Below are 19,504 nucleotides of genomic sequence, written 5' to 3'. Positions count from 1 at the left end.
ATTTCCTTTTACGCTGGGCAGCAGCACTGGCCATTCTGGGCTTGACTGTCAAGCTTCCTGGAGGATAGCCCAGGCCAGTGCATCATCCTCTGTTAAATTAAAAGCCCCACAGACAACTAATCCTCCTGATAAATTCCCTCAACTCCAGTTCCTTGAAACCCTTTTTTCTAAAACCCACGTATTTGAGAAATGAAACCTTAAGCATCCTCTTCTCCCCCATCCCTCCCCACCCTTGTATCTGCTTCCCCATGACATCTGGTTGGTTACAAATCTCTCTTGCTGTTTATTTACCTCTTAATAAGCCCTATCTCCTCTCGGAAAGCCATTTAACATGACGCCACTTAATTTCTCCTGGAGGCAGAATCTGCCAGATGGAGTCTTTGTCCCAAGCCACATTGTTGATTTGTCTCATTTTTAAACATCAGTGAACATTCCATGAAATTAAAATAGCAGTCAGTTCCCAGGTGTGGACTCACTGAGCGGAGGGGGGTGGGGGATGGGCCTGTCCACCTGGGTCAGCTGTTCCAAATGGGCTGGATTAGCCAGGGGATGACTTTCTCAGGTGGCTGCCAGCCTGCAGCTGGCCGCATCTGGCTGTCACTCAATGCAGGAGCACGCTTTTCCGCCTCAGCTGGACTCAGCCAGTCATCACCTCCTCTGGCTGGAGCCCCACGGGCTGTGCATCCTTGCCTTTTCCACGTTCATGCTCCTGACAGCTGAAGAGACAGAGTGGACCCAGAGGCTCGGGAGAACAACACAGAGTGGCCCAGTGCAAGAAGGCAGTGTCCTTGATGCCTCCCTTTTTTATCCCTAAAATTCCTCTGATTTCATAACATAGCGTATTTGAGTTCATATAATTCTTTAAATTATGCGGCAGCTAAATTACTAAGCCATATCCCCCACCAAAAAAATTCTTTTTTAAGAACTAACACCCCAAAATCATGTTGATTTCATACCTTCGTGACTCCTAGACACGCACGATGGGCTGTGTGCCTGGAGGTATGCGTGCCTCTGTTGGAGAAGCACAGCCGGGAGATGGGCCCCCTGGCTGGGGGAGGGAAGCCTACAATGAGCATGTTTCTTCACCACCACGTGCCATCGTAAAGGAGAGAGGCCTATGTCTAAAGAAAGGACAGAGGCGACTGTTACCAGTGTGGCAGTGACCTCCCTGGGATCCAAAGAATAATGGAAAGAAGACAGAGATTGGTCTGACTTACAACTTCTTGGGCGGCTCCATGGACATGCGGTACCTGTCATCATGGTGGCAATTGACAAAAGAACACTACAGCCCAACTCGCAGAAGAGACTCTTCATAAAAAAAAAAAAAAAAATGTATACCATAAGCTCACCTCCATAACCTTCCATCTTCCATCACCTTAGTAACCCACATCCCATAATAAGCAGCCAGTCCTTTATAAGAAAGGAGAAGAGTAAGATCCAGTGTTAATCGGTAGAGGTGTGTTGGACTTGCCTTTGATAAGCCTATGTATGCAGCACTCCCAACTAGCATTTGCAAACCTGCGTCAGGGTGCTCTGAAAGCGCTGGCAATCAGGAGATTGCTCAGAGTCAAAGTGTTCTCCTTAAATCCTACTTCAAATGCCAGGTGGAATGCTGAGATTATAGCAATCAACAGATACCCCAGCATCCCCAAAGGCTTTATCCCATAGGACACAGATGGTGAAGAGAGGAAGTGAGGAAGGAGGTAGAAAGTCAAATGGTAAGTCTTTGTTTCTTGGAGAAATTTTGCTGTTAATATTTAAGACTCCTTTCTTAAGGCATGCTCTCAAAAAGGGGAAAAAAGCAATAGAGAAAGCCATCACTCCATTACCCTATGAACCCATTCCAGTCCTTTAAGCAGCCTTATATTTGGACATTTAACAGGTGCTCCTAGGGCTGATCTGAAGAGAGACCAATATTTCCCTGGATCCTTCCCCAAATGGATTATTTGACAGCAACACCAACACTCCCAGTGGGGGCGTATCCACCCTAAATACATCAATAAACAGATGCATGTATTTCTGAAATGACATTGAGAAACAAATCTGGGGTGACTGTCTGTTCTTCGTGCAGGAGGGAAACATGATGTGGGGAAGAGAGGAAGCATAAAAGAAGCTGATGGACTGAAAGTGCTTAAAACCCTGTGACATGCTTTTCCCTAAAAAGAATTTTTAGTAAAATGCTATGGGAGCATTGCCCCCACTCCTCAGAAGTGGTCTCAAAATCCATGGGTGGACTTAAGCACCGAGCTCTCTGGGAACATGGGTACTTCCCCAGAATTCTGAGGGGCTTAAAAGTTGTAAGGCTGCTTGCTCTCCAGTTCCGAGGACCCCAATTGCTTCCCAGACTCTAATGAGAGCTCCCCTTGGACTTCCGAAGGGAAGCACATTCACGTCAGGGGACTGAGAGAGTCTCTGGGCGGGTCTTTTATAACAAGGAAAATGGGGTCCTAGGAAGGTTTGCCTGGGGTTCTCCAGAGGGCCCCCAGAAAAGGGAGGCAGACATCAAACCCCTTATCCGCCTCGGGATGTTTGTGAAGTCAAAAGGGAAATTCCAGTCATGCCTCTTTCTCTGGAAGAGTGGACTTGTCCTGCCCAGGGCAGCCCGGATTCCAGTAGAAACAGGAGCAATAACATGCCCCAAGGGGCTCGGTGTCAGGAGAGAAAAACACCAAAGGAGAACCTGCCTCTCCGGGCCAGCTGGGCTCCGTTAAAAAGGCCTTGTGGGTTAGTGGTTTGTTTCCAAATCCCACATTTAAAGAGGGACTTTCTAAATGCAGCCTGAAACCGAAGAGCCCATACCTGCAGGACAGATCTTGAAAGAAAAATTGAGGGCCCTTGGGAAGTTAAATTCAACTTGACATGTCCAGAAGACTTCATGGGACGCATGATGAACACCTTAAGTTATTTTTAAAATGGTATATGAGAGCTCCTTGAAGTGGAGTGCATTGCCTTGGGTAATAGCAAGTCCTTTTGCTGGCGGTGGACCAGCTGAGGCTGCCCTTCCTCTGAGAGGAGAGGGGGCATGTGTTTGAGGAGGGGGCTGTCCAAGCAGTACAAACTCTGGGATTTGGTGTCAAGTTGGACCCAGGCTCAGGTTCCAGCTCCGTCTTGGTAAGACCTGGGGAAATTTTTCTTGGACTCTCAATTTCCTCATTTGTGCAATGGATACAGTAGTGTCTGCTCCATTGGATTATTATGCAGGTAAGTGAAGCATTAATTAACACCAGTACTTGGCACAGTAGAAATGCTAAATTCGCTATTATTGCTGCCACTGCTATTATCTGAGCTTGATAAATTAGATGGGAAAAGGAAATATATAATATCCTTAGATTTCTGTAGTCCTCTGATTTTATTACCACATGGGTTCTATCCAATCAAAGTTCCTGGTGCCATCTTCCTAATTCCCTAATGACCCAGAATTCTCTATTTCAGAACCACTCAGATCTTCCCATACACAGGCCTATATCCTCACCTTTCCTATGGCCACTCTCTTCCTGTAATCAAAAACGGTCTTTCCTACACCCCAGTTCCTTGCAACCTGGTGATAACTGGGTTATACGGTGATAGCTGGCTATTCTGGGAAAAAGATGTATATTCAAAGTATATGCTAATATGACTGCGTTACCTTCTCCTTTCCTTGGCAGAAGCAAAAGCTGAGCACAGTCCCCCAGACAACAGTCAATGAAAACTCTAGATGATTATAAGGATGGATCTTGTACTGGTGGGATTTGAGAAATCATGCTTAGCTTTTCTAGAGAGATTCTGGTGGTAGTCATTAGGGGCAAGGTCAAATACAGAGCAGTCATGTGACAGGCTGCCTGGGAGATATTTCAGCGCAAGTAGACCCTTCCTCCATTCACTCATCAAGTTTCTGGAGAAGCTCAGGACTCAGGCTGACCCCTGTGTTTCTCCCACCCAAGAAAGGAGCAGAGCTACGTGCAGAAGCGCTGGAGGGATGTGCGTGTGGGAGACTTCATCCAGATGCGATGCAATGAGATCATCCCGGCCGACATTCTCCTCCTCTTTTCCTCGGACCCCAGTGGGATCTGCCACCTGGAAACTGCCAACTTGGACGGAGAGACAAACCTCAAGCAAAGGCGTGTGGTGAAGGGCTTCTCTCAGCAGGTAGGGCTCTTCCTAACATCTTCTTTGCAGGCAAAGGCAATTCTGCTGGAAAGTTGAACGTAATCGGGTGGGTAGAGGGGAAGGTAGTGACTGCCTCCTTTTCCCTCTGAAATGGGTATTCTCCCTTATGACAGATGAGGAAACTGAGGCATAGGAATGTTAAATAACTTGCTGAAGGCCTCAGAATTCCTAAATGGGACCCACTCTGTTCATCTGATGACACTATGCTCTCTACTCTAAACGCAGGAGTCTAATATTTGTTCAGTTACCCTGGGACCAACCTGCTTTGCTGTGTTTATCTAATCCCTGCTCATCCTGCCCAGCTCAGCTCCAGCAACCTCTCCCTCCATGAATCTTCTCTCACACCCCTTTGGCCCCAACATGAACTGCAGTGAGGCATTGCTAACTGTTTCCATTTGTGTGTATTTTACCTTCTCGGCAGTCCTGAAACCTCTCTGAGGACAGGGAGCAATCATTGACGCTTTTGTTTAATCCCCACACTTACATATATGGTACTTCGGACATCATGGCGAAGTCTTTATTGTTTGGTGGTTAAATGCCCAGAGCTCATCTATAAGCCCAACCTCGCCGTTTATTAGCTGCCTCACCTTAGGCAAGTTACTGCTCTCACACCTTCATTCCCTCATCTGGAAAATGGGTAGAAAAGTAGTACCCTCTCCACAGGATAATTCTAAAGACTAAATGATATGTACATGAATTATTTAACATGAAGGTAAAGGCACGTAGTTAGAGGCCAGTAAATAGTTGGCAGTAAATGTCAATGGTGTTCATAGGCAATAAATGTTGTGATTGATTGAAACTGAGTGTGATATTCTAATTTTCAACTAAAATTCCCCTTGAAAGAGTTGATTTCCAATCTGGTACCTTTCTCTGCCCATGGAAAAGAATAAAATTATGTCTCTTTCCCTCACTCTGCCAGTCTGTGGCTGGGGAGAAAGTGGATGAGGCAGGAGATTTAGGATAAAGATGGCAGGTGCTTCCCTCCTCAGAGATGCCCATGCATTCAGTTATCTCTAGTGAAACTTCTCGAGAAGAGACCACCCATCATCGCTCACTCTGCCTCTCAAAGTACTGAATGAACAGTTTTCATCAAAGCCCTTTCCTATGATTAATCCCATCCTCAGAAGTCTGTTCTCTCATCCTGGCAATGGGAATGATAACTGTCCCATAGTTTGGCCATGAGATTCCTATGAGATAAAAAAAAAAAAGTAAAGAAGAAAATACAGGGTTTGATTCAAAGTAGATCCACAGTAAATGGTCTATCACTGCTACCTTGGCTGCAGTCACTACACTTGGAATGAATCCACCATGACAATTACATACACGCACGCGTGCACATGCACATACACACATACACACGTGTGAATATGTGAGTGTGTAAAACTGCCACCTCACTCGAGCTACATGCAAAGCATTTAAGAATTTCTATTCTATTTCTTTTTTTATTATTAAATCTTTATTGTTCAGATTATTACATTTGTTCCTCTTTTTTCCCCCCATAACTCCCCTCCTCCCAGTTCCCGCCCCACCCTCCGCCCTCACTCCCCACCCACTGTCCTCATCCATATGTGCACGATTTTTGTCCTCTATTTCTTTTTGTTTAAGTTCTGGGAACAGTGAAACTTGTATTTGCTTACAAATCTCCCTGTCGGCCTCCTCACCCCAACATCCTCATCACAATTCGGAGTCCTTTTTACTCTCTCTCGGGAAGTTATGCCGGTGTTGTTGAGTTTCACCAGGCAGTTTTGTTTTTCTCTCTGTCTTGGCAGCAGCTCCCAAGCTGTTTCTTGTATATTAATTAGTCAGGAAGTGTGGGATTTGACTAGAGTGAAGAGCCAGATGAAAGGGTCATTCACACTCCAGTGCCATAGACCAGCCAATTTAATAACATCTCTCAAACTCTAACCCTGAATCCTCACAGGGTACTGGGTGTAATGACTTACAAAAAAGGTAAATTCATTTCTGAAGGGAGGAAGGTTTACTTGAGCTTGAAGTTTTTTAGCATTCCCTCTTCTGTTTTAATTATTGATTCTCCCTCCCTGACTTCGCTCAAATGTATCTTTTTCCCTTTATGGGTAATAAGAGTAGTAATAATAATAATATGCTTTTATTAAGCCCTTACTAAGGGCTTTGCATGATTACCTCATTTATCCTGGCCATAAAACAGTGAGATGGGTGCTATTATTGTCCCCATTATATACATGAGACCGAGGCATAGAAGGTTAAGTAAGTTGCCCATGGTCACTGAGCTGGGAAGTATCAGAACCAGATTTCAAAGCCAGGTTTGTCCATTGTCTCAGCTCCTGAGGTTTTCAGTAGCTCATCTCCCTGGCCCTTTATTACCCTGAGGTTACCCAGAGATGCTTACTTGAAAGTACCCATTTATCATTCTATATAGTATATAAAAGCCTAAGCAACCGTTACAATCAGTCGACTGAACGACTGGTCGACCAGTCGCTATGATGACACACTGACTACCAGGGGGCAGACACTCAAGACAGGAGTTGCCCCTGGTGGTCAGTGCACTCCCACAGCCAACATCCCACGGTCCCTCCCCTCGGCCAACTGGTCCCAATCGGCCCTGATTGCCGGCCAGGCCAAGGGACCCCACCCGTGCGCAAATTCATTCACCGGGCCTCTAGTTTTCCATAATCTTTCCACATATAAGTAGTGGGAATAAAACTAGGCTTAGCTGCCTGGGGAAGAGGAACTGGCTGCTCTTTGTTACCTTGATTTTCCCTTATGTCTTTAGTATAAAAAGATTTCTGAAATGGGTAGAATTCTCTTCTGTTTAACTCTGTACTATATAGTTTTTCTCAAATATATTGAACAAAGACATTGATGAGAGTTGCAATAAACATACATGTTGCAAAGTCAGATAAATTCAGAAGGAAAAGTTTGCAAATATTGTGCACTGAAGGACTTCTCAGATACTTCCAAAAACCCCAGGGAACTGCTGGGGCAGCTACTAGTGTGTAATCTTTTTAAACATTTAACCACAGAAACCTTTTATTCCAAGGAACATATTCCAGGACTACTGCAAAAGAGGTGAGACTACAATTTAAGGATTTGCCCCCAGTTACATTACAGGGATTTGTGTGTTTTTTAATGTACATGCCCCAGGTCTGGACATGCATATTTTTAAAATGTTTCCCCAAATTATCTTTATATGAACCTGTCACCACCTTTTTTAAATATATTTTTATTAATTTCAGAGAGGACCGGAAAGGGGGAGGGAGGGAGAGAGAGAGAGAGAGAGAGAGAGAGAGAGAGAGAGAGAGAGAGAAAGAGAGAGAGAGAGAGAGAGAGAGAGAAACATCTATCTATCTCTGTATATATAAAAGCCTAAGTGACTGTTAAAACTGGACTACGGGCTGGTAGCTATGACGTGCTCTGACCACCAGGACGCAGGCACTCAACGCCGGAGCTGCCCCCTGGTGGTCAGTGCGCTCCCACAGCCAACCTCCCACAGCCAGTCAACCTCCCATGGTCCCCCCCCCGCCCCCCCCCCCCAGCCTGGACGAGATGGGCCCAATCGCCAGCCAGGCAGAGGGACCCCACCTGTGCATGAATTCCTGCACCTGGCCTCTAGTCAATAATAAGAAAATCATTGATTAGCTGCCTCCTGCACACCCCCTACTGGGGATTGAGCCTATAACCTGAGCATGTGTCCTGCCCATCTCATGACCTCCTGGTTCATAGGTCAATACTCAACCACTGAACCATGCCAGCAGGGCTATCTTCTTGAGAAGCTATACAACAAAGGGAAGATGTACCTCAAGTACTTTAAAAAAAACCCTAACAGCAATGAGAACAAAGCTGCCATCTTGTGCTTCTCACCTATACTGGTGTTTTTCCATGCATTGTCTCTTTTAGTCCTTGCAACCTCCGTGTAAGGTGGACATTACTATTCCCATTTTACAGATGAAAATGCTGAGGTACAGAAAGGGCAAATTTGATCAGTTGTCTCAGAGAAAATTTTGAACACCTACATATAGTGTTTTTTTTGGAAATTTAATATCTTAAATAATGAGTATTAATCATTTTTGTTAGCATGTTTTCCCTCTCAATCCCTAATGTCTATGAGACCTTAACCTTGCCAAAAGGGTTTTTACTAGCCACTGAGACTTCTGGAAACCTCCCACCCAACACATGTACCCACACCCATTTTTACCATCTTACAGATGATGAGAGATTACTATATTCTGCTAATCTGAAGTCAATAAAACAAACTTTTTTTCAGCCCCCTAAGACCAGTATTTCTCAAGGTGGAATCTGCCAAACCCTTAGCTTAAGAGATAATTCTTGAGAAGCAAGATTCATGATCAAATCTGATTGGTAAGCCTGTGTCCTATGGAGTCCTTTTGGGCATTCCAATATACATTAACATACTAAGGTCTCTGAGAAGAATTGGAGTCCAGAGGCTGGTTCAAATCCCTAACTCTGAGCTTTCCAAACTTATTTAACCGCTGAACCATTTTCAGCACAATAATTTTTAACATTCCTGTGCAAATTTGAGAGAAAATGTTAAGCTGGGCTGTGGAACACCCAGGATCACAACAGGTGAGAAGTGAAATTCAAATGAAATTCTAAAATATGAAAGAGCTTTTCAAAAGAGTCTTGCTTCTATGACATAGCAAGTCATTCTCAAGGTCGCCAAAGAGTTGGTTTCAAAATCCTCTTTTCAGAATGTAACTCAACCTAGCCAAATTTTTTCTCAGTTGGAACTTTTATTGTGGTGAACCATCTTTCAATTCACAAAATTATTGACTTTTCATGAAATATTTATTCCCAAATCCCATTGCTTGGGAAAAAGGCCAAAAGGGAGGGAATCTAAAATTAGGATTATGTTAAGAGAACATCATTAGAGAATTAAATGTACAGTTTTCTCTTTGGTGACATTCTGATACCTAATTCTTCTTCTTTAAAAGGATTTCCAAGATGGACACTAGGCATTTAACATCTGGAAATGAGTGTGTGCCATTCATTTTGGGAAATTGGGCAGTTATCAAACCAAAGAATCAGAAATGAATTCTTCCAATTAGTATTTCACATCAAACACATTCCTGAGTAAATTGAAGGTGTAATTGGCTTTATTAAGGGATTCACAAATCAGGCAGAATCCCATCTAGTAACTAAAATGGCGCTCTGAGGAGTTGTAAAATGTGGAAAGTTTTTATAGGAAGAAGGGTTGGCAAGAGAGCTATTAACAAAAGAAAAAAAGATTAATTTTAGACTAGGACATCTTTTGGAGGGAAAGGAGTGGTGAGGGTTTTTATTGTCCTGATTGCCTCTTCCTTTAGTTGGGGGGGGGGGATTAATGGAGAGACCCCAACATAATAGATTACCTCATTGATGTTGACCAGAAAATTTTAGACTGGTTGATTAAGGTTGCATTAGTGGAAACGGTTGAAACAGCAATTAGGTCAGGTATTAAATCTAGGTTTGGTATCATGGGCTTTAGCAGGAGTGATGCCATTTTGGACCAATTGGTGTCATTCAAATCACCAGATCCTAATTTTTATGGAAGCGTGTGTCAGATTATTTCCTGGTGCCAACCAAGAATTTGTGACACCAAGTGAGACGCAAACTAGCCTCTCCAACATACTTGAGAGTTTATGATAAATGTAGAATCTCATGCCCTACCCCCAAATAGAACCAGAGTCTGCATTTTAACAAGATTCCCATGTGATTTATGTGCACATTAAAGTTTGGAAGCACTGGCCTCGGCTTCATTGATTATTGCACTAATTGTGCTTACCTGTGTATTGCCCAGGTTAAAGAGTCTTACTTGGCTCTCCCTTTTAATTAGCTTGCATTCCACCGATGGTTAGTGTTTTTAACCCATTTGCTCAATTGGGAACAGCCATTGTAGCTTGGACCCTCTGCATTGCAAGAGTGTGCTGACTAACATACAGGAGTGGGCCAAAGTAGGTTTACAGTTGTGTGTACGTGAAACACTAACTTTACTCTTCTTTTATTAATTAATGATCATATTACTTTTCATACGAACAACTGTAAACCTGCTCTTGCCCACCCTGTATTTAGGCAGAGGAGCACTTTTCTAACAGACTTGAGGTGGGGTAGGGAGTCATTTATGGCCATCCCAGTTCAGTGATGCTGCACCTTAAGTAAAGCAAAAGGTAGCAGCCTGTCACCTCAACCTCGCCTGCCTTGAGAACCAGGGGAAAATCCTCTTTCCTGCCCCTAACAGGCTGTTCCATATTTCTGTTAAGAATAATACTGTCTTTTTACCTGTTGATAACTGCTTAAATGTTGAGCTGAGATCATGTTGTTTAGGGTTCTTTTAATATAGGATCTACATAATAATATATCATAATAAGTAGTATCACTAAATAACTTGATTGAGCACAAAAAATAGGCATAGACAGACAGTTCTTCTAAGTGTTGTATACCTGTCATCTCTTTCCACTCCTCAGAGATAATTCTATGAGATAAGCACTTTGGTTATTCGCATTTCACAATTGGCTGAGCTCAGATTTAAACTTGGGCAGAGCTCCTTTTTTCTTTCTTTCTTTCTTTTTTTTCTTTTTATTATGGAAATGTTCAAGTATATACAAAAGCAGAGAGAATAATATGATAATTTTTAGGTACCCACCTAATTTCAATAATCAACTCATGATCAATCCTGTTTTATCTTTATTCCCTCCCTGTTCTCTCTGCAAACTGTTTGGAAGGAAATCTTCCATATCACATAATTTCACCCATAAATATTTCAATATCTGTCTCTTAAAAATATGATTTTTTAAATGTACCATTATATCATTGTCATACCTAAAATATTAAAGGTAATTCCTTGATATCAACTTTCAGGTCAGTGTTGGATATTTTTAATTTGTCTGAATCAGTATTCAAATATTGAGATTAGATTATTAAACCTCTTGCTCTATAGATTGCCTATTCTGCTTTTTTTTTTCTTGCATGCTTCGTTTTTGTTTCTGAGTAAACCAGGTTATTTGTCCTGTAAAATCTCCGATAGTCTTGATTTTGCTGATTGCACTGTCTCCCTGTGGTGACATTTAACATGCTTCCCCGTGTTACGTATTTCTAACATTGGTAGTTAGATCTTCTGCCTAAATCGGATTCTGGTTAGATTTGTGTCTGTGCATGTTTATGTCAATGTTAGATAAGCTGACTCCCTAGCATCCTCCAGAGGTGACTGATGAGGTTTTTTCCTTTTTATTATCCGTATGAACTTGTGGATTTAATCATATTGGTGGATGTCAAATCAGTGCAGTTATTACCTTTGTTGATTGTCTCACTCAGTGGGAACGTCTTCAAATTGACTCCTGACTTCTTTTGCCATGACCTCAGTACTCTTATGTTGACACCTAAAACTAATATAATTTTAAGTCAATTTAAAAAGAAAGATTTCAAGCCCAGCTGCTATGGCTCAGTGGTTGAGTGTTGACCTATGAACCAGGAGATCATGGTTCAATACCCGGTTAAGGCACGTGCCCAGGTTGTGAGCTCCATTCCGAGTGTGGGGAGTGCAGGAGGCAGCTGATCAGTGGCTCTCATTATTGATGTTTCTATCTCTCCCTCTCCCTCCCTCTCTGAAATCAATAAAAATATATTTTTAAAAATATTAATAAAATAAATAATTTTTTAAAGAAAATACTTCAAGATTACATTTAGTCAACATTTGTCCACTTGAGAAAAGGGCACATGGACTATAAGGCAGAGCCCTCCAGATCAATCTGTGTGCTTTCGTAGGAGGGACCCAGAGTCATTGAATATGCAGACCATTTCCTCACCCAGATCAGAGGGGACAGTAGCTGCCAGTCAGCCTATGGTGGCTGATCTTGAAAAGGACTTCTATCCCACCCGGGAGCAAGAAGGTTATCAAGTGCTGGTAACTGTCATTAGTTTTCAAAGAGGATTCCCAGAAATCAGCGGGTTAATTTGTATGCCAGGAAGGAAACCTCTGTCACCTGGCTCAGCAGCTGAGGCATGAAGAACATTTGCTTCTACAATTTATCCAAACTAGTATGCAAAAAAAACAACTTTAAATAGCATTCTTGCAAGATTGCAGTGTACCTCCTTCTAATAGCTGCCAGGGTTGGTGAAGTTTGTGTACCCTGTAACCCTGGTCCTTGCAGAGTCCACAGGCATGCACTACAAATGAGTTACCACTGCTGCTTTGCCACCCTAACCCCTGTGTGGTGTGGGGGTGGTGGGGTGGTAGGGGTGGTTCTAACCTGAGGGTTGTATGGGTAACAGATTCTCAGAGCTAGGGCTCCATTTTTCTTTAAATTTAAATCCCTGTGTCTATCAAAAATTTTTTGAAATCTTAACCCACCCCCTCTAAACTCTCCTTCCTGAAAGTAGTTGTCCTTTCAGAGTCCTTTATTTAGGAAAAGAATAACAAAGAGTTACTATGAATTTGATGACTTCTTAAAATGGACTTGTAATTTATTGATTTCAGGAATTCCTGTAGAAATTAGAAAACCATGTATAAGTGAGACTTATTTTTACTCTGTCTCCAGATGACATTTGTGTGTATATGGAAATCTGTGGACCAGTTGCCATACTTAATCTACCGGTAGGCTTATAGAAACAGCTTGGTACTTGCCACTTAAAAGTATAAGACAAATTTAAAGTGAGTGGCATAGATATTTAAGAATTGTCTAGGTTCAAAGGAAGGAGAGAGTGCAATGGTATGTGGTGAACAGAGGGTCCTTAAGAGGTGTAACTCTTGAGCTTGGCTATGAAAGTTTAAGTGAATTATCAATATGGAAAACTTGCAAAGAAATCATGAAATGGGCCAAGAGGGTTTGCTCTGTTGGCAAACAGCATTAATTAGTTAAATCAAGCAAAGAACAGTGCACATTTTAGAACCAGACAAACCTCTGTGCTCATGAGCTGTGAGACCTTGCGTAAATTACTTGAGAGTAATCAACGTTTCGTTTTATCTTCAATAAAACAGAATAACCTGTCCTGAACATGTCACGGGAGAGTTGTGAAGATCAAATAAGGTCAAATAAATAAGAGGCAGCATTTTCTGAACTGTAACGTTACCAAATTAATAAACATCATTATCTTTTAAAGGCCCAGATATGCCCATGCAACTGAGTAGGCCACTGTGTTGGTTAGGATTCTCGGTCTGCAAGCAACAGAAATGATCTAACTAAGCAAAACAGAATTATTGCAAAAAAAATGTGGTGGGGGATGGGATGGACGGGAAGAAGCACACAATATAGCTCACAGAATCAAAGGAAAGCTGAAGACTCTGGCTCAGAAATAAGAACCAGGAAACAGTGCAGTGGGATAGATGGGTAGCAGCAATTACTTAATGGTCTCATTTGGTTTTTCCTCCTTGCGTCATTCCACTCAAGTCAAAGTCCCACAGTGGGAGAGTCTAAGGGACAGGGCATCTTGACTTAATTCCCATTGAAACTGTGAAACCATGGAGGTGAGATAGTTTCTCATAAGGAAGTTAAATGGTTCTTCATGAAAGAGGAGTAGAGTGAACAGTGATCACCAGAAAACTACAAAGTATTTCAAAAGAGCGTTCATGCCTTTATGCAATTATATGTATAGACCAACTTGAAATTCAACTGTGAAGAATAGTGGAAACTCAGCCTAGAAAAGTAACAGTTAAGACTTGTGCAAGTGAAATGGCCTGTTCCAGTTACTGGAATATATTTCAGGCTGTTTTCTTCCCTGTGGCCTTCCCAGTGGGGCTGGGAGGAGGCAGCTGGCTGTTTCTGGGCCATAGGTCAGTGAGGAGTACATTCGCCTGGAGAGTCATTACACACTGACCCTTGGCCTTGGCTGATTTTCCTCTACTTTCATAGATACCGATATTGATACATAAGTTGAACTGGGAACTTTGAGTGGTGTTACAGCTGCAATAACTGATTTGTGTCAATCACCTCTTCTCTTTGATTCTGCCTCACTCTGGTTCAGATAGCATTCAATAAAGCTTGCATGCATGAATGAATGAGTGAGACTAGTTAGATCCTTTTCAGGGAATTAAAGGAAATAGCATGTATAAAATACATAGTTGGTTCTTGACACAAAATAAGCATCCAATAGATGCTAGAGCAGGGGTGGGCAAACTTTTTGACTCGAGGGCCACAATGGGTTCTTAAACTGGACCGGAGGGCTGGAACAAAAGCATGGATGGAGTGTTTGTGTGAACTAATAAAAATTCAAAGTAAACATCATTACATAAAAGGGTACGGTCTCTTTTTTTTTTTAGTTTAATTCATTTCAAATGGGCCGGATCCGGCCCGCGGGCCGTAGTTTGCTCACAGCTGTGCTAGAGCAATAGTTATCACACTAACAGAAGGAAGAGGAATAAATATGATGATGATGATGATGATGATGATGATGATGATGATGATGATGAAGATGATAGTGAGTATGATCACAGTTGGCTTTGGATTCCAATCATATCCATTGCAATCCTGGCTCTGCCACTTACAAACTGTAAAGCAATGGCTTTAGTTCAGTCTCCATTTGCACATCTGTCAAAACCTCTTACGGCTGCTGTGAGGACTTAGTGGCAGGTTCCTGGAACATACTACATGCTCAGGGTAGGTAGGCTTGGCCTGAAGAATGCAGAGACATGCACTTTTCTTTCTGGGAGGAGTTTGTCTTTTCCTGGCCATTTTTCTGTTAGGGAGACTTCCACCAGGGTCAGTGCCTTCGGTAGAAGGCTGGGTGAGAAGAGAAGTTGCTTAGGTGAGCTTCATCCACAAGCTAAGAGAAGCTGTGAGGCAGGGAATCAGAAGGGAATCCAAACTCCTGATTCAATTAAGGGCCTGGCAGGGTTGGAAGGCGTGGCGATGCCCTCCTGTCCTTGGTCTCTCCTCACAGCTCCCAAGAGTAAGTTTCGACAAATGCTTCAAAGGAAGCAGGGCCTGAGGGGTTGTCTTTGAATGCAGCAGGGCCCACACACTCCTCTCCACAGCCCATCTTGGGGAGGGAAGGAAGGTGGCCCGGGGACAGGTGGTTAGAAAAGGTAAGGTCACTTCTCCAAGAGGAGAGGGAGTCAGACAGAGGACCCAAGGCCAAGGCCCAGAAGCAAAGCAAAGCAAGGGGCACTTTAAGAGGAAGGTCACTGGGACAAGAAAGGGAAACTTGACCATTACCAGGGATCCACCAGGTCCCATTCAACAGACATCGGGGACTCGCTGCAGCAAGATCTTTAGCTCTCAGACTCCGAGGCCACTCCTCCCTGGACTGTGTTTGGACTCAGAAAGCCAGCGGCGAGCCGAGTGGATGGATCAGAGTGAAGCACACAGCTTAATCAGGGCACGAAAGCAGCTGACAAATTACAGCATGATTTGTCATCATCTCAGAACTCGGCAAGTGTTTGTCCCTGAAAGAATCGATACCTGGAGGGAAAAGGGCCATATTTTTAGAAACTCCTGGATGGGTAATTTATTTCAAGTGACTGGAGAGTTTATTTATGCTGGTGCCTCCACAGATCCAATGGACAGTATATTTACACGAAGCCAGAAAATGCTATCATTTCTTCTAATCAATTTGCCCCTTTGAACAGCCGTACCTTGAAACTTTCAGCCATAAATTCGCTCCCTGTGCTAAGAGCTCTACCCAAGCAACCGTTTCCAGTCCCGCCCCTAGCATTTCTTCCATTTGCTTAGCACGCTGCTCTCACTCCTCTCCCACATGGATTCTGTCTCCTGGGGCACAAATGAGATGGACAAGGGGGGTGGCACTAGTCCCATTCTACAATGGGGAAACTGAGGCTCAGGAGTTGGACATAGCAGTAGTCCTAGAATTAGAAAGCAAGATTTCCCCACCCCTAGTTGTATCCCCACCCCCACGGGACCAGAAAAGATTATATAACTAAAACACCTCATGAAAGAGAAAAAGTGGAGAGTCAAGGAAGTGTTTCAAGTACTTGGCTCCAAGAATGTTCACCAGGACAGTGTGCTGTGCAAGTAACACCAGATGGTCTGCTGGTGCCTCCACAGATCCAATGGACGAAGCCAGAAAATGCTATCATTTCTTCTAATCAATTTGCCCCTTTGAACAGCTAGCTGCACCTTGGAACTTTCAGCCGTAAATTCACTCCCTTTTCTCTGCTGTCAATCCAGATTTTATTTGCATCTAGGTTTTCCTCTTTCATGAAGATTTAACTTTTTCTTCTAATACATGGCAACTATCACATTGCGACAAAGCAGGGATTACCTTATTTGCAACGATTAGCGCCCCAATGATCTATGAAAAGTAGATCCCTCTTAATAATCTTGTGACATCCTCTCTCTCACAGGAGGCCCAGTTCAAACCAGAACACTTCCACAACACCATCGTGTGTGAGAAACCCAACAACCGCCTCAACAAGTTTAAGGGTTACATGTAAGTATCTCATGCCCATGTGCTGCTAGTAAATATCTCCTCTTCAGCGAGAAACATTTTTTCCTTAAAATGGCCCAACAAATAAGCATTCGGGTCCTGAGGAAATTTCTTTTTTTTTTTTTTATCACAAAGAACAGCTAGAGAAACCTAAGTGAAACCTGCAGGAGGTTTGGTGTCTGTGGCCTGGGTTCCCGAGTCCTAAGATGCCCCGTGTCCCAGGTGTGTGGCTTTGGGAAACTCTGTCATCCTCTCTGAGCTTCACCTTTTTCACAAGGAAGGATGACCACCCTGCTTACTTCCCAGAGCCTTGAAAAGTCAAATAAAATAACATCAGACAATGCAGTTTGTAAACACAGTAAGGAATAATTTGTATTAAAAGATATTTTGAGTTACAGTAGAGCACTCTGGAGCCAGGCTTCCTGGGTTTGAATCCTGCTCTGCCCCTTACTATCTCTCTGCACTTGCCTCAGTTTCCCTATCTATAAAGTGGGTACAATTACATGATCCTATCTTACAAGGCTGTCATGATGATTGAGTTAATACATTAAAATAAAACCACATATACCAGCCCTGGAAAAGGAAGTATTGAAGACCTAGAAGGAGAAAAAGCCCTAAAGGTTCTGATTATTATTTTTCTTCACCCCAGTGTTGTGGGGAAGTTATGTTTAAACTTCTGAAAACTCCCAAAGGAAAGGCATCAGGTGGAAGAAGGGCCAGACACGGGGTAAAACCTGGTGTTAGTTGGACTCATAATTTTCTAGTGTGCAACAAAAAAAGTGCAATTTCCCTGAGCCTGGAGCGAGGAGAAAAAACTCGATACCGCTCTAAGAAGTCACCTCCCCTACATCGCACCAAGGCCCCTGCCCACCTCCCTTGAGGTCTGTTTATTTTATGAGACACAGCCAGAGGAGGATGGTACAGGAGCGAGGCCAGCGAGAGAAGGAGCTGGAGGAGAGGAGCCCACCAGCTTCCCTTCCTGACCCGGCTCACATCCAAGAGGCAGGACTGCCTGGTGTCGGCTGTGGACTCGGACGGTCAGCTTGTGCAGTTCTGTCCCCGCAGCCAGGTGACAGCAAGCACGAGACCACAGCCTGGAGGGAACACATGCGTCCCTGTAGGTCCAGAAGCCAGATCCCCTTCAGGTGGGGGATGTGGATTTCCTTCGGGTGAGTCATTCCCTCTCAGGGTCCAGCTTCCCAGGACAATCAGGAGTTGCACTTGAACATGGAGAGTAGATTCCGAGTTAATATCCCTCTTCTGAAAAAGAGGGAGGATAGGGATCGTGTTCACTCACTGCTTCTAGTTCTGGGATGCCATGGAGATACCATTGTGCCCAGTGACGGCATGGAGAAGTCATCAAACTACTCCCTGTCTTTCCTCATCCCCAGGGAGCATCCTGACCAGACCAGGACCGGCTTTGGCAGTGAGAGTCTTTTGCTCCGAGGCTGTACCATCAGAAACACCGAGGTGGCTGTTGGCATTGTCATCTATGCAGGTCATTGTCCCTGGACAGTTTCTTTGGTCCCTCCCTACCTTCCCTCCTCTATCCCCTCCTCCAAATCCATCTCCACCAGGGGAAACTCACATCAGTTCTAAGAGGTAGAGTCACATAACTTCCCATTTCTCAGCTAAGCAAACTGAGGCTGGAATCACAGCTGCTCACTTGGTCCACAGGAGACATAGTAGATTTCAAGTTACTGTCACTCAACTGAACAAGACAGGGAGGGAGATTCCTGCTCCTTTACCTCCAATGGTTTTGTAACACTAACTATATAGGCAAGATGAAGTGTATCTTACTGAACCTGAGGAATAACCTCACCAAACTTAATAACTTCACCTTTTGTGCCTCGGCTTCCTCATCTATCCACTGGGGAAAACATTTGTATCTGCCTTTGTACTTGTGAGGGTCAAATGACCCAACACATGAAAAGCACTGCATCTAGCACGTAAAAATGTGATGGGTTTTCATTGTGTTTTGCAGTTATTATTACTTATCTTTATTCATGCTATGGCTGCGGTTATGATGGTGTATGTGACCTTGCCACGGCCATTTTGCTTCCCAATTAAAAAGATAGCAACACATCTTACAATGAAATCTAAAGTCTTACGACTACTGTATCCCTGGTACCTAGAACCTGGTGCTCTATGGGTCCTCAATAAATTTCGGTTGTAACATTGACAACTGCAGACTTCTTCCTCTGTAGGGGAAACACGGTCTCCCCGAGGTGTCTACTCTCACAGGAGGACTCCAGAATACATGTCTCTGGGTCTTGTATTCACTAGGATACCTTGTAGTATTTTGTTTGCTTGTTTTGTTTGATTTGTTTTGGTCTGAGCAGAAACCCACTTTTGATGGACATAGAAGAGCATTCTAAACATCAATCTACCCTAAGATTCACTTTTTGGGACTATCAAAAAAAAAACCCATAAAAACAGGTTTTTAAACAAATAATGACACAATCTAGCTAGCTTTCCCTAATTTGGGGGAAAGGAGGTTGTATTTGTCAGTTCAGGTGACTGTTTTTAAGGGTTTTTGGTAATGAGTTCAGTGCCATCTGGTAGACCCACTAAAGGTGGGCTGTGTAGCAATCCCTGCCCCAGCAAGAAAACCCTCATGGACTTAGAGTTTGCTTTTCTGAGTGACCAGAAACAAAGAAAAAACTCTATGTGAATGATGGGAATGCTGTATGAGGGGACAGGTTTAGAGAGAGCTCCCTGTGGCTCTGGGGGGTCAGGCTGCCTGGGGTCAAATCCACTCACCAGCTGCACATTCCAGTGCTAGCTGGCTAAGCTTTCAACATGGGTGCACTAAGAATTCTATCTTGTAGGGGCATGAGGTTCAAATGAAATGACCTGTGAAATGGGCTAGCACAATGCCCAACACATATTAGGTTCTCAAAAAAATGTGAGCAAAAAGAGTACTAATTATTTTCAGTGTTATCACCTAGAGCACGGGTGCTCAATCTTAGCACGATTGACTTACAGGTCCGGGCTCTTGGTG

The 19,504-nt window shown here is 43.4% G+C and overlaps 1 protein-coding gene across 1 annotated transcript in view; it reads left to right on the top strand.

Annotated features, from left to right (window-relative positions):
* Window positions 1–19,504, top strand: part of ATP10B (ATPase phospholipid transporting 10B (putative)) — a gene marked incomplete at its 3' end in the record, with an annotated part of 57,887 nt that overhangs the window by 11,476 nt on the left and 26,907 nt on the right. Inside the window, exons 3-5 of the mRNA XM_081092800.1 lie at window positions 3,921–4,125; window positions 16,418–16,503; window positions 17,892–17,998. Of these exons, the coding sequence (XP_080948926.1) occupies window positions 3,921–4,125; window positions 16,418–16,503; window positions 17,892–17,998 (398 nt within the window). The remainder of the gene's footprint in view (window positions 1–3,920; window positions 4,126–16,417; window positions 16,504–17,891; window positions 17,999–19,504) is intronic.

The sequence above is a fragment of the Myotis nattereri genome (assembly GCF_964212035.1).
Source record: "Myotis nattereri genome assembly, chromosome: 5".
NCBI classification, from domain to species: Eukaryota; Metazoa; Chordata; class Mammalia; order Chiroptera; family Vespertilionidae; genus Myotis; species Myotis nattereri.
This window is presented reverse-complemented; position numbering and strand designations above follow the sequence as displayed.